We start from the raw sequence: 15,163 nt of genomic DNA on the forward strand, positions 1-15,163 counted from the left end.
TGGGGATGTTCACGCTGGAGAAGAGGCGCTTAAGGGGTGATATGATAACTACAGTGCTACGCAATATGTTGGCACTATATAAATACATGTTAATAATAATAATAACTATGTATAAATATATAAGGGGATCATATAATAATCTCTCAAATGCTTTATTTACCAGTAGGTCTTTCCAGCTGACACAAGGTCACCCATTCCGATTAGAAGAAAAGAGGTTCCGCCTAAATATTCGGAAGGGGTTTTTTACAGTGAGAGCTGTGAAGATGTGGAATTCTCTCCCTGAATCAGTTGTACAGGCTGATACATTAGATAGCTTTAAGAAGGGGTTGGATAGCTTTTTAGCAAGTGAGGGAATACAGGGTTATGGGAAATAGCTCATAGTAAAAGTTGATCCAGGGACTAGTCCGATTGCCATTTTGGAGTCAGGAAGGAATTTTTCCCCCCTCTGAGGTAAATTGGAGAGGCTTCAGATGGGGTTTTTTTTTTTTGCATTCCTCTGGATCAACTGGCAGATAGGTAGTTAATAAAAAAAAAAAAGGTTGAACTCGATGGACATGTGTCTTTTTTCAACCTTACTTACTATGTTACTATGTTACAACATGTTTTGGGCCGGATGCCCTTTATCAAGTGTAAAGATTTTTCAGTGATACAAGCTTTTAAGGGTATATACAGGAAGTGAGGTCCCATACAATACGTGTCAAAGTTTCAACAGTGTATAAGTGCAAACATATGTTGTCATTTCACGGGTACCCATAATTAAAATAATGAATATAGCAAGAGTCCTCTTTTGTAATGTCCATAGTGCTGAATCAATCAAAAATGTTTCAAAAATTCTAAATTCTTGTTGGAATCCAATAACGCACAAATTAGGAACTTCTCATTTCTAGGCCTACCACAAACAAACTTGATAACATTTTCTAATGTATGGAAGGAAGGGTATATAAGCTTACCATTAGCTGTACATTTAATGTAACTATCTTAGGGCTCAGAAAACTGTTATCTGAAAAGAAACTAAAACAGTCACTAAAACAGTATCTTAAGTTTATACACATAGTATAAATAACGCAACATTGTTACAATTTTTATAGAAAGCATTTCACATTCCAGCTATCATTCAAGCCTTTTGGATGGAGTGTAACAAACTTCTTAATCCAGTACGCTTCTCTCTGTAATATTCTCTTTTTCGGGTTCCCGCCTCTATTTTGAGGACTAATCACTTCCAGAATAGCCCATCTTAGCTGAGACTGATTCTGGTTAACAGTGTTAAAGTGTGTAGATACCGTGGTATCTGTAGCTGTTCCCTTTTTGTAGTTTCGTATGTTACCCTTGTGTCTTTAATGCGGGTCTTTACTGCTCTTATTGTTTGACCTATATAGGCTAATCCACAGGGACATTTTAATAAGTAAATCACATTATTTGTGTGACATGTGGCAAAATATTTCAATTTGACTGGAGTACCATTTGCAGGATGGCACATTGTTTCTCCTTTAATCAATAGAGGAGCAACAGTTACAATTTAATCAAACACATGTTCCCACTTTTGGTTGGCCCAAGAATCTCTGGGTTCCCTTTAGTTTGGGGGGGTTTACCTCTGATAGACAAAGTATGTCTCAGAGGCACCTGCCTTTTTTGTAACTAAACACGGGAAGATTTGCCACAGCACTCCTAAGTGTTTTTTCCTGTTGATATAGAGAAGGAAGGAACAAATGTAGCCAAGACTTAATGCTACTGACTGTTGAAACACTTACTACCAAGCTAGATGACATCCGCACCGAAATCCAGAAGTATAAGGAACGACTAACTTGGGAGAAAGGCAAGGAGCAAGCCGAGAAAACATTCAGCAAACAAGAACGCACATTAACCTAACTATGTTAGACCATCATCCTCCAGAAAGGGACGCGAGAGACTACAGGAAAGGCCTGTGAATACTCATGGTGCGAGGATAGGAACACCCAGTGCACACAATCTGGCCAGCACGTCACGACACAGATTGCACACAAGGAAGCCACTGGGCCCCTGCAGACCACGCACATTCCCAATATCGCTACAAGCGGCGACAGAGAACCCCACGACAAGGCGCACTTAGAACACCAGCGGAAGTCACATCTAGAAGCGAAGAATGTTCTGCTTCATCTACACAATTGTCTGCATCTTTTTTAGGACCTGCAACAGCCCAGGATACCACAGGCATACAACACATTCAAAAGGCACAGAATACCAGGAAACAGTATCCAACTCGGAACTGCAAAACAGCAAGGTAAACCACCTTGTAGTTAATTTCTTAAGGAACATTAAATTGAAATTACATTTTGGTCCACAGATGGCCTCAAGTGGTAGTAATGTAAAAGATACCACAGACGTCTTAAGTGGATTCAAAAACACTAGCACATTTGTACCTGATGTTAGCAATGAATTTCTCTGCTTTTGAAAAAATTGTAACACACGAGGTGAAGCAAATGTGGGATAAAAATGCGACCACAAGTAAAAAGACTAATTTATCCCATAATGAAAGGTCAGCACTACAAAGGCTAAAATCAAATGATTCATTGGTAATACGTACGGCAGATAAAGGTGGGGCCATTGTAGTAATGAACAAGGAAACATACTTAGAGGAGGCCTTTAAACAACTCAATACACCAGGCCACTATGAAAAAATAGGGAAAGATCCCACTAATTCCATTAACAATGAAATCGAATTGTTGATATCACAGGCAGTTCACAATGGCCTCATCCCTAATCATGTAAAAGATTTCCTATGTAAAGAGTACCCACGAATACCTGTGCTATACCTCTTACCAAAAATTCATAAGTAATTAAAAAAAACCCAGGTTGAACTATAGTGTCTGGGATAGATTCAGTTTTGGAACCCCTCTCTAGGTTTGTTGACATTTTTTTGCAGCCTTTGGTTGCTAACATTCCTATCTGCTTAATCAACACCACAGATCTGCTATGTAAATTGAGGGACCTTGGGAAAATAAGTACTAATGTAAAGCGATATAGCATTGACATACAGAGCCTTTACACCTGTATTCCACAAGAAGAGGGCATTCTGTATGTGGAGGAAGCCTTACTAGAAACTATTGTCTCCAACCAATTGCTCTACTTTATCCTGGACTGCTTGTCGATTGTTTTAAAAAAAAAACTATTTCAGATTCTCTGGAGAATTTTATTGGCAAAAACATGGGACATCAATGCGGGTGGCTGCCGCTCCCTCGTTTGCATACATCTTTGTTCACAGAATTGAAAAACAGTTGTTCCTGACTGCACCACACCTACAATATATGGCAGGATACTACAGGTTTATGGATGATATTCTCGTCTTATGGGAAGATCCAGAATCAGCCGTTACAGAAATGGTAAACCAGTATAATGAATCACACCCTACCATTAAGTTCACCATAGAGATGGGGGGTCACTGCATAAACTTCCTAGACATCACAATAACAATAACTAATGGCAATATCAGTACTAACCTCTACCGTAAGAATACGGAAAAAAATAATATTTTTCTAGCCTCCAGCTTTCATGCCCCTAAAGTGATTAGAGCAAGTCCTAAGGGCCAATACATAAGGGCACACAGGATCACTTCTGAAAAGGAAAACTATACCTTGGCAGTGGAAACCCTCAAACAGACATTTATTAAAAGAGGGTATAGATCAAAGGATATCGAGAAGTGGGCAAAATGCCTAGGAAACAGTTACTGACATATAAACAAAAAAATAACAGAAATTTTCCCATTTGTAAACCAGTATAGTGCCCAGAGCAAAGAAATAGAATGGATTATTTACAGGTACTGGGCACTATTGCAACAGGAAAAACACTTAGGAGTGCTGTGGCAAATCCTCCTGTGTTTAGTTACAAAAAAAGCAGGTGCAGGGACGTCATGTGATGCGTTCGTGAGTAGACGTGTTGGCACATCACTCCGTCCCGGCCTGAGGAAAAAGCATCATAAGCTCCCTTTTATTATCTCTGAAAAGGTGACGTCTGCTGCACAATCTATTGGGGACATGACTAGGATGGGAAAAGCCAAGAAGAAGACACTACAGAAGCCGTTAACTAACTTCTTTGACTCCCAAAGCTCAGCCCCGGAGGAATCCAAGATGGCGGCGGCGAGTCCCTTCTCCTCTACGCAATCGGATAGTGGACCGCCAGATAGTCCGGTGAGCCTACATTCAGAAATGCCACATGACTCACCGCATGTTAGTGACACAACATTACTGCACAAGTTTAAATCTTTATTACACAAGGAACTGACTGAAATGTCGGTAACTATTACGTCGCAGCTTACACTCGAAATACGCGATTTGGGACACCGTACTGAGGAAATGGAAAATAAGCTGGATGGCGCTATCATATGCTTGAATGAGCATGACTCTTCAATCACGCACCTAACGACGCAATATGAGGAGGTGGTGGAACGTTTGGAAGATTTGGAGAATAGGTCCCCACAGAATAACATTCGTATACGGGGCCTTACTGAGGACATCAAGGATTTGCAGGTCGAAATCCCTAAACTATTGGCCAATCTGGTTCCAGATATACCACTTGCTCGTTTGGAACTGGACCGTGTGCACCGAGCATTGGGGCCTAGAAAGGTCAACGGGATGGCGCGAGATGTCATCTTACGATTTCATTACTACGCAACGAAGGAGGCGGTCATGGCGGCCGTTCGAGGAACCGCGGACTTAAGCTATAACTCAAACTCTTTCCAAATCTTTTCGGATCTGGCCAGCATTACTATTCAGCGGAGAAGGGAGTTACGCCCTGTCACGCAGCTATTGCGGCAACACAATATCCTGTATCGGTGGGGCTTTCCATTCAAGTTGTTATTCACCTACAACAGCAAGCAACATCTGGTCAAGTCGCTGAAAGAGGGGCAAGCGACACTTCGCTTGTTGGGAATAGCTTCGGATCAAAGCCTGCCTGATCGTCCGCACTCCTCGCCCGCTCAAACACCGCCATCCCCAAGAAGCCCATTGGCTACTATTTGGGAGAAAGCACCGCTGAAATCCCCATGAGACCTTATTCGCAAATGATAAAACCGTTTCTTTTTTATATGTCTCTGCACCTGTTCTCTATATGGGAGCTTGTTACGCTACACTACACCACGTGGCGTTTAGTTTATTCTGTGACACTTCCTCGGCCGGGAGGACGTTACCCCCCCTCGCCACTACACAAATGTCATCGGTGAGGATGTTACTGGAACATATTCTCCACATTGAGACATTTCCCACTCATATGATCCTTTTGAGTGAGGGGCCACATCTTAGTGTGGACTGTTCTGGTTATGTATATCCAATAAGGGTATTACAGTTTCACCCCCAGTTTGATGTTCTCTTGCTGCGACTTTTCGATGTTTTTCTTTTTTCGACCATACTGGTTTCCATTTTTTTTTTCAGATTTTCTCCTTTTTTTCCTTATTACACTGCACTGACATTTCAAGGACATTGGATTCACTTGATTTCTGGCTGGCTCAATGCCTAATGTTACTTTGGGAATGGTATGATTATCTGAAGAGTTGTTTTTTCACGGTACCACAATGGCGGTTTTTTTGACGCATAATGTCAAGGGATTTAATAGCCCTCAAAAACGCTCTATGGCCTTTCGCTATTATACATCTATGGGCATACAAATACTTTTTTTTGCAGGAAACACATTTTTCCAGGACTTCAATTCCTAATTATTTTCACAGCCAATTCCCACATGTTTTTTTGGCCACGGCGGAGAAGAAACAGAAGGGCGTGGGAATCTTTATTAACAAAAATGTACCATTTAAATTGTTAAAGTGTGTGCCCGACCCGCAAGTGCATTTTGTCATTATTGTTTGTCTTATTGGGGAAACGCTCTATACCTTAGCGTCAGTATATAGCCCGAATGATCACCAACATAAATTCTATAATAGATTTTTCGCATCTTTGTCCGTACACCACAGAGGACAAGTAATTATAGGAGGCGATTTGAACGCTACTTTAAATGCTAAAAAAGATCGTTATGATCCTATGAACCCACTTAAGAAATATTCTGAATCTATTTCAAAAATCTTACTAACGAAACTAAAAGATATGGGGCTTGCTGATGCATGGAGAGAGCGTAATCCCTTTAAAAGCGATTATACCTTTTACTCGAACCCTAATAAGACTTACTCCAGAATTGACTATGTCTTACTTGGTCTCTCACTTCTGCCAAAAGTAATCTCGGCAACAATCCCTGTCTGCTCTTGGTCAGACCATAATCCTGTGAAAGTTGTTCTACACGATTTAGATTCTCGGAGACGTACTCCAATATGGCGGTTGAATGAAGCCATCCTTACAAACCCTCAAGTTCGTTCCCAAATTGAACAGGAGTTACTTTCCTATTTCGAAATTAATAATACCCCTGATGTTAGTGAATCAATACTTTGGGAAGCTCATAAAACCTACATCAGGGGTATTATTATTAAAATTTGTTCAAAAAAGAAAAGGAAAAAACTATAAAAGTGAATACATTGACACAGCCATTGGAGCACACTGAGCTAGAGTACAGAACTAATCCTAATAATAGATTGTTTAAAAGTATCCGACAACTCAAGACGGAACTCAACTTACTCCTTTTGGAAGATGTTGAAAAACAACTTCAATGGATGAGACAGAAATTTTATACTAAGGCTAATAAAATTGATACCATGTTAGCCAATAAACTGAGAAATATGCAGAAAGGTCCTTCTACATATAGCTTGCTTACCAAATCGGGCGCTCTTACAGCTAATACTTCAAAGATTGCTTAAACATTTAGAGATTACTATTCACAACTTTATAAGAACCAAACTGTATTTGACAAACAAAAAGTGGACTCAATCTTCCGAGATATAGCGATCCCTACTTTAACTAATGATCAGATAGCTTCTATGGAACAACCTATTACTATGGACGAAGTCCAGTGGGCCATAAAATCTTTGAAATCGAACAAAGCACCTGGGCCAGATGGGCTTACAGCCCCTTATTATAAACACTTTTCCAAAGTCTTGATACCTCATATTACTTATATGTTCAACTTCATAGGAACTGGTCAGTGATATACTTCTGATTCTCTTAGAGCATTTATAACAGCCATCCCAAAACCGAACAAAGAGAGCCAGGCTGGTTTTGTGCCTGGACGACAGCCAACAGATAACATTCGCAGGGTTATTGATTTGGTGCATTGGGCCAGAGAGAGGGGCACACCTGCTGTGCTCCTCTCTCTGGATATAGAAAAAGCTTTTGACTCACTGTCATGGGATTTTCTTAAATATGCCCTGGATAGATATAGGTTCCCTCCGACTTTTTTGTCACATATTAAGGCATTGTATAACTTCCCTACGGCAAAAATGAAGTTTTGTGGCTTTCTTCCCACTCCAATTGTAATAGAGAGAGGTACGCAGCAGGGATGCCCACTGTCGCCAATATTGTTTGTTCTGACAATGGAATTTTTGGCAGCATGGATAAGGCATAATGTTGATGTATCGAGGATCTCTATAGCACAGCAGGAATACAAATGTTGTTTATATGCAGATGACTTGTTGCTTACTATTTCCAAGCCATTGATTTCATTGCCGAACCTCTTTAATATCATGGACAAATTTCGATTGCTTTCTGGGCTTAAACTTAATGTCACTAAATCTGAGGCATTACCGCTAAACATCTCCCCTGCTATGAAGAAACTTTTAGAATTGAACTTTGATTTCGAATGGGTACAAACTTCGATCAAATATTTAGGGGTACGTATTACGGATTCATATCACACGTTGGGTATAAATAATTACAAAAACCTTATCAAGAAATTAATGGATGACTTAGACTCCTGGAAAAGTTTTTCGATCTCATGGTTTGGTAGAATTAACATTGTAAAAATGAGTATATTACCCCATATATTGTACCTGTTTCGTACCCTTCCTGTCCCACCGCCAGTTGATTTGATGACTAGGTTACAAAATGCATGCCCCAAGTTTATTTGGTGTACTAAATGACCAAGAATAGCTAAAGCAATATTGTATAGACATAGGTCAATGGGTGGATTAAGTGTCCCAAACTTTCGTGAATATTATATGGCTGCACAGATATCTCAGTTGTTGCATTGGTTTGTCCTTTCCCAACCACCGAAATGGGTGCTGATTGAACAGGATATTTGTCACTGTAGTTTCCTTGGGGATACCCTTTGGATTTCTGATGTATCTCAATCTGCTAAGAGCTTTCCCACTGTCAAACATACCTTGGCTATATGGCATGCTGTAACTTCTAAACCTCACTGGTTGTCTAAACATAAACCCTTAGCACCCTTGTTTAATAATCCAGACTTTCCACCGGGCCTGGATCCTAGGCAATTCAATTGGTGGGTGGATAAAGGACTAACACATATTCACCACTATTTATTGCATGGTAAAGCTCTAAGCTGGACTGTCCTACAAGATAGATATGCCATTCCTGATCGAGAACAATACCGCTATAATCAAATACGGCATTTCTTAGCTACTCCGGAAAAGCAATGTTCTTTTTCCCCTCTTACATTTTTTTAAACATTATGTTTACATCGTCCCCAAATGAAAGGATCTCTCAGTTACTTATACAGACAAGGCACTACTTCACAACCTATAGTATCCCTCACATATGTTAAAAATTGGACAGCAGAATTGTCACTGGATTTGGATGAGCAAACTTGGCAAGCTATTTTCACAAACACAATGCATACTTCGGTTAATATATTGGCACAAGAAACCTCATATAAGATTTTAAGTAGATGGTACTTAGTACCTACTCGCATTGCCAAGTGGAAACAGGGAGCTAATCCTAATTGTTTCCGAGGCTGTGCCACACTAGGCATAATGTTACATACATTTTGGTAGTGTAATAGGGTGCAACGCTTATGGGCTAGAGTTTACGAATTAATATATACAGTATTGCAAGTAAACTTACCTAAATGCCCAGTGGAAGCATTACTGAACAAACCAATAGAGGCGTTATATAAACCGCACTATAAACTAATCACACATTTTTTCACTGCAACTAAGCAAACCATTGCAAAAGCTTGGCTGACTCCACATTTGCCCTTCTCTGAAGTCAAAAACAGAATAGATGCTGTCTTCCTTATGGAAAAACTCACTAGCATATCGCAACATAAACAGGAACAATTCACGAAAGTTTGGGACCCATGGATTCCCGAGAGATCTGATCGTAATGTTTTAGCCTACTAGTAGGCCGTGTGAAGAAACAGGACCGGAGTCCTGTGGTACAATCTTACTGCTATTTTGTTTGTATAATGCTTGGTGCAGTGTATGGAAGAAATCTCCTTCTCTCCCTCCCCCCCCTTTTTTTTTTTCCTTTCTTTCTTTCCTCTTCTCTCCTTCTTCTTATTCTCTCTTCTCGCTGCCCTTATCTGTTTCTCTTTTCTTTTCCTCTCCCACCTAACCCCTGTTAAATTTTTTTTCGAATACCTTGTTTATCAATATTTTTACATTCTCGTAGCATATAGCACTCACTCAAGAGTCGGACAATTGTATTGCATGTATTATGTTTAATTGTGATCTGTTGTCTTTAACGATTGTTTAACCGAACATTTCTTATCAATGCACTGAGATGTAATTATTGAATCTCTGCAATAAAGAAATATTGAAATAAAAAAAAAAGCAGGTGCCTCCGAGACATACTTTGTCCATCAGAGGTAAACCCCCCAAACTAAAGGGAACCCAGAGATTCTTGGGCCAACCAAAAGTGGGAACATATGATTGCTTAAATTGTAACTGCTGCTCCTCTATTATTAAAGGAGAAACAATGTGCCATCCTGCAAATGGTACTCCAGTCAAATTACAACATTTCACCACGACACAAATAATGTGATTTACTTATTAAAATGTCCCTGTGGATTAGTCTATATAGGCCAAACAATACGAGCAGTAAAGACCCACATTAAAGAACACAAGGGTAACATACGAAACTACAAAAAGGGAACGGATACCACAGTATCTAGAAACTTTAACACTGCTAACCATAAACAGTCTCAGCTAAGATGGGCTATTCTGGAGGTGATTAGTCCCCAAAATAGAGGCGGGAACCTGAAAAAGAGAATATTACTGAGAGAAGAGTACAGGATTAAGAAGTTTGATACACTCCATCCAAAAGGCTTGAATGATAGCTGGAGTGTGAAATGCTTTCTATAAAATTTGTAACAATGTTGCTTTATTTATACTATGTGTATAAACTTTAGATACTGTTTTAGTGACACTGATCTTTTTCTTGATACTGGTGCCTTATATGGTGCCTTATTTGTTTCTTTTCAGATAACAGATTTCTGAGCCCTAAGATAGTTACATTAAATGTACAGCTAATGGTAAGATTTTTGGGCATTTTTCTTCCTTCCATACATGCTATCAATCTTGTTTGGGGTAGGCCTAGAAATGGGCAGTTCCTAATTTGTGCGTTATTGGATTCCAACAAGAATTTAGAATTTTTGAAAACTTTTTGATTGATTCATTATTTAAATTATGGGTACCCGTGAAATGACAACATATGCTTGCATTCATACACTGTTGATTGACACGTATTGTATGTGACATCATTTCCTGTATATATCCTTAAAAGCTTGTATCACTGAAAAATCACTTGATAAAGTGCATCCAGCCGGAAACATGTTTTGTGTAGTAAAGAACACTTAGCAGCAAGTTCTGCCTTGATTGCTTTCTCTCAGCCTCCTAAATAGTTGATTAAGCTTCCACACCTGGAGCGGGGGTGCTTCACTGAGATCGAGAGCACAGCAACCATTCCCCAGCCATCTCTACATTTTCCGGCACCTCAAACCTGTCGAGGTTGCATATAAGTCAATGGGAGAAGTCCTAATGATTTTTTTATGTGCGCTGGGTTTTGGGCAATACCCCAAAGTTTTCAGGTGAAAATTACTAAAAATCTTGAAAATTGTGAAAAGCGTTTGGAAATGTCCGAAAAATTTGTGAAAATTAGATTTTTTTCCCCGCAAAGCAAATTTTCAGGAAAATGTAATAATAAATAAAAGTAAAAAATCCAAGGGGATTTGATCAGAGTTTGTAGCAGAAAATATTGAGATAAATTCAGACTTTGATAAATAACCCCCATTAAGTACTGTTGTTTACTCTTATAGGTGAATCCTCAAGTGTGGATATTTTAGAAGAATCCCAGCCTGCCACGTGCATATCAGATGAGGAGGTGGAAAATGAAATAGGTATGTTTTGTGACTTTAAATAGAAAACAACAGATTTCATATCAATTTTGAATTTTTTGAGCAGTAAAGCATTATCTTCAAAGGGGAACCTTGACACAATAACACACTAAGCTATACTGGATCTGTTTCACTTTAACATTTTTTTACCGATTATGCTAAGTAAATAATTATTATGATTGTCAAAGACATCATATAGAATATATATATAGATATATTTATATATATATATATATATATATATATATATATATATATATATATAATACACAAAAGCCATGAATATCCTGTAAATTATATCCTTATAAACGGTGAGTTCTGATGTCATCAGTTATAAACGGTGAGTTCTGATGTCATTTCTGTCACATGACTCATTGAAATTTGTGTATTATAATAAATAAAGTACCCCCCAGTTGTAAAATATGAGGATATTAGAAGTTACCTCGGAGTTCCATGACCTGTATAAAAACACTCGGCCTTCGGCCTCGTGTTTTATATGGTCATGAAACTCCTCGGTAACTTATAATATCCCTATATTTTACAAAAGGGGGTACTTTATTCACTATATATATATATATATAACCAACAAGGGAAAGTTGTGCTCACCACTAGTTTTTAAAACCATTAGACAGGGGTGCAACGAGGCTGTGTCCACAAAATACATATAGACAATTACAAGAGTCCTCAGGACTCAACCCATTATCAATATATTTAAGACAGAGACATTTTGTGCATACTGCTACTGAAAAATGCCTTACCCGTTAAACAAAACAGGGATTGTTTGTCCAATATATTTAAGCTGGCCAACTATGTCAAAGTCATCCCATATCTGGCCAGTCCTACACTCAATTTCCATCTGATTCATTAAGAATTTTATTGCTTCATTATACATTTTACAAAGGGACGACTACGTTTTACCTGCAACTCACTAGCTGCTTTCAAAGTAAAACTCCGAAACTTGGCTGCCCTTTTATTAGACACCAGTGGGATCACCTGACTATAGTTGGAGAGGGTGGGAGCTACAACATGGAGCTGGTCACTGCTCCTGTATAACTATAACAAACAAGGGAAAGTTGTGCTCACCACTAGTATATATAATATATATATATATAAATAAAAAAATATTGATTATTTAAGGCAAAATAAACCCAGAGGTTGCAACAGACATGGAAGAAAAAGTGAAGCAATGTGCAGTAAGGTGCCTAGATGATGAAGATGATGAAGATGAGGAAGTCTGTATGAGCTCTGGCTCAGGTAGGAAATGGTTTCTTTTCAGCAAATCAGAATATGCAGAGCTACTGGAATTAAGATAAATAGATTATTTTAATTCAGGAACTAGTCAAATTGCCAAATATTTTCTTGATTGAAATTAATTGGTAAATCATTTGTAACAGACTGATGGATGGTGGTTTATATTACGCAAAGTGATTTTCATACTCATTTGCTCTCGTTGTGTAGGTGGGTCTTGGAACAGGAGAATGTCAGAAGAATACCAAACAAATGTATGCATAGCCCACGAGCTAGTGAAATATGAATCCAGTGTGTTTCATGGGCTTCAATCAGATAATTCTAAAGGGAACTTGACTTTGTGGAAACAAGGAGAAGCCATATTTGCTTCACAGCCTTATCAGTGTAAAGAAAATGCATTGGCTTTGAATGAGAAGTTTGACTATATTAGCGATGACGCCCTTCAGGAGGCTATAAAACATAACAATAAAGAGAAGAAAGTTTGTGCTAAACTTTCCTCCGGAAAATCAGGTTGTGAATACTACACACTTGCTGAAGATACACCATTTAATTATAGTGACAGTAATAATCCATACGTGACCACTCAGCAGATGGCACACACTGATGATAGGTTGTATGAATGTACTGAAGGGGAAAAACACTTTCCTTATGATTCTATTTTCAATAGACATCAAATAATTCACAAAAAAGAGGAGCCTTGCACTTCTGCTGATTTTGACAAGAGTTTCAGCCCACACAAGGTCACACATTACATGGATAGTTCAGGAGAGAAACCCTTTAGTTGTAATGACTGTGGACAGTGCTTTACAAGACGATCAAGTCTTCTTAGACACGGTAAATTCCATAGTGGAGACAACCCATATACATGTCTTGTATGTGGGAAATGCTTCTCAAACAAGTCCCATCTTGTGGCACACAGGAGAATTCACGAGGGAGAGAAGCCATATTCTTGCCCTGAATGTGGGAAATGCTTTGCTAACAGGTCCTATCTGTCCGTGCACAAGAGAACTCACACAGGAGAGAAACCCTATTCATGTCCTGAGTGCGGCAAACGCTTCACTGCCATGCAAAGTGTTGTCAGACATCGGAGATCTCACACAGGAGAGAAGCCTTATGCATGCGGGGAGTGTGGGAAACGTTTCACCAGAAGGTCATGTCTTAATAGGCACAACAGATCCCATATGAGAGTGAAACCTTTTCCCTGTTCAGAATGCGGCCAGTGCTTCACCAACAAGGGACTCCTGGATGCGCACAAAATTACTCACACAGGGGTGAAGCTTTACTCATGCACAGAGTGCGGCAAATGCTTCACCCAAATGGCTGCCCTCATTGGGCACCACCGGTCTCATATAGAAGAGAATCCCTGAAGATCTCATAACATAAGCACAACAGGACTCATGCAGGGTCTTAGGTGATATTACTTGGAGAAGTGTTTACCAGCAAACTCATGCCAGAAAGAATCTGTTTCCTTTAACTGAAGGCTGCTGCTTAGTGTTGTGCAAGAGAGAACACACACAGGAGAAAACAGAGACAGCACATATATAGACCATTACTTTACATTGGAGAGGGCAGAACGATGGAGCACTTGAAATTTCCCTTAACTAATTTTATTTAAATATCGAGTTGTTCGTTTGTAAAAGAGTATGTTGCAGCATTCATAGGGATAGATGTAAAATGTCTGATGTTTTTAGAACATGATGCTTGAGGAAATTCGTTGTTTTGTTTTATCCCCCCCCCATCTACTCAAGAAGTCTGCTGACTGTAATTGTTTTCTAAACAGCAAAGATGTAATCAAAAGTGCAAAGTCAGGGTCTTGTAACCTATAGCAACCGATAAGTTGGTCTGCTTTTTTGAAATGCCTAATTTTATTATGGGCAACTAGGACTGATATAAACTTTGCATCTACTATTACCCCCCCCCCCCCCGATTGATTTTTAACAAGGAGGCTGCTTTGCTGCAGAGCAAGGAAAAAAGACATGTTATATAGAAGTGCAAAATTGACCTGGGCTTATTTCAAATTATTATGCCTAAACGAAACACTAATTAGTACAGGTATGGGACCTATTATCCAGAATGCTTGGGACCTGGGGTTTTCCGGATAATGCGTCTTTCTGTAATTTGGATCTTCATGTCTTTTTTCCAATGACTCTATTTTCTATGTGTGACCGTTTTTCTAATATTGAAGTGTAAAGTGTCATTTTTCACCTTCTGACCAGCCCTGGGAGGGGGGGGGGGGGTCGCCAATCCTGTAAACTGTTCTAAATAGATACATTATCTTATATTTGTCCCTGCTGAGTAGAATCCCTGAGTTTCATTACAGGCAGCTGTTAGAGTTGTTACAATAGTTGCTAATTCTCCAGAGATGCTGCTGAGAAATGTATCAACTAAATGTTGCAAAATTGTAACAGTTCAGAGCCTGCATTAGAATTACTGAGTTGCCCAATTGAAACACCAGAGACACGAACATTCCACTTTAAACTTGGATGTTTGGAAAAACAGTAAAAAATAAGTAATTCTTTCTGGGGAACAATCTAAAAACAACTGAATTGAAAAAAGTGTTTTGAAGGCAAACAACCCCTTTAAGACTATTAGAAAATCATGTAAACAGTAAATAATCCCAATAGGCTGGTTTCGCTTCCAATAATAATTAATTATATCTTAGTTTGGATCAAGTACAAGGTACTGTTTTATTATAACAGAGAAAGAGGAAATATTTTTT

The 15,163-nt window shown here is 39.0% G+C and overlaps 1 protein-coding gene across 2 annotated transcripts in view; it reads left to right on the top strand.

Annotated features, from left to right (window-relative positions):
- LOC108700050 (oocyte zinc finger protein XlCOF7.1-like) overlaps window positions 1-14,553 on the top strand; it is a 64,413-nt gene extending 49,860 nt beyond the window's left edge. For both annotated transcript variants that reach the window (XM_041574494.1, XM_041574493.1), the window contains 3 exons: window positions 11,119-11,199; window positions 12,334-12,450; window positions 12,655-14,553. In XM_041574494.1, coding sequence (XP_041430428.1) covers window positions 11,119-11,199; window positions 12,334-12,450; window positions 12,655-13,811 — 1,355 coding nt within the window. In that variant the 3' untranslated portion in view covers window positions 13,812-14,553. The remainder of the gene's footprint in view (window positions 1-11,118; window positions 11,200-12,333; window positions 12,451-12,654) is intronic.
- Window positions 14,554-15,163: the final 610 nt, after the last annotated feature.

Source organism: Xenopus laevis, chromosome 8S (assembly GCF_017654675.1).
Source record: "Xenopus laevis strain J_2021 chromosome 8S, Xenopus_laevis_v10.1, whole genome shotgun sequence".
In the NCBI taxonomy this organism is placed as follows: domain Eukaryota; kingdom Metazoa; phylum Chordata; class Amphibia; order Anura; family Pipidae; genus Xenopus; species Xenopus laevis.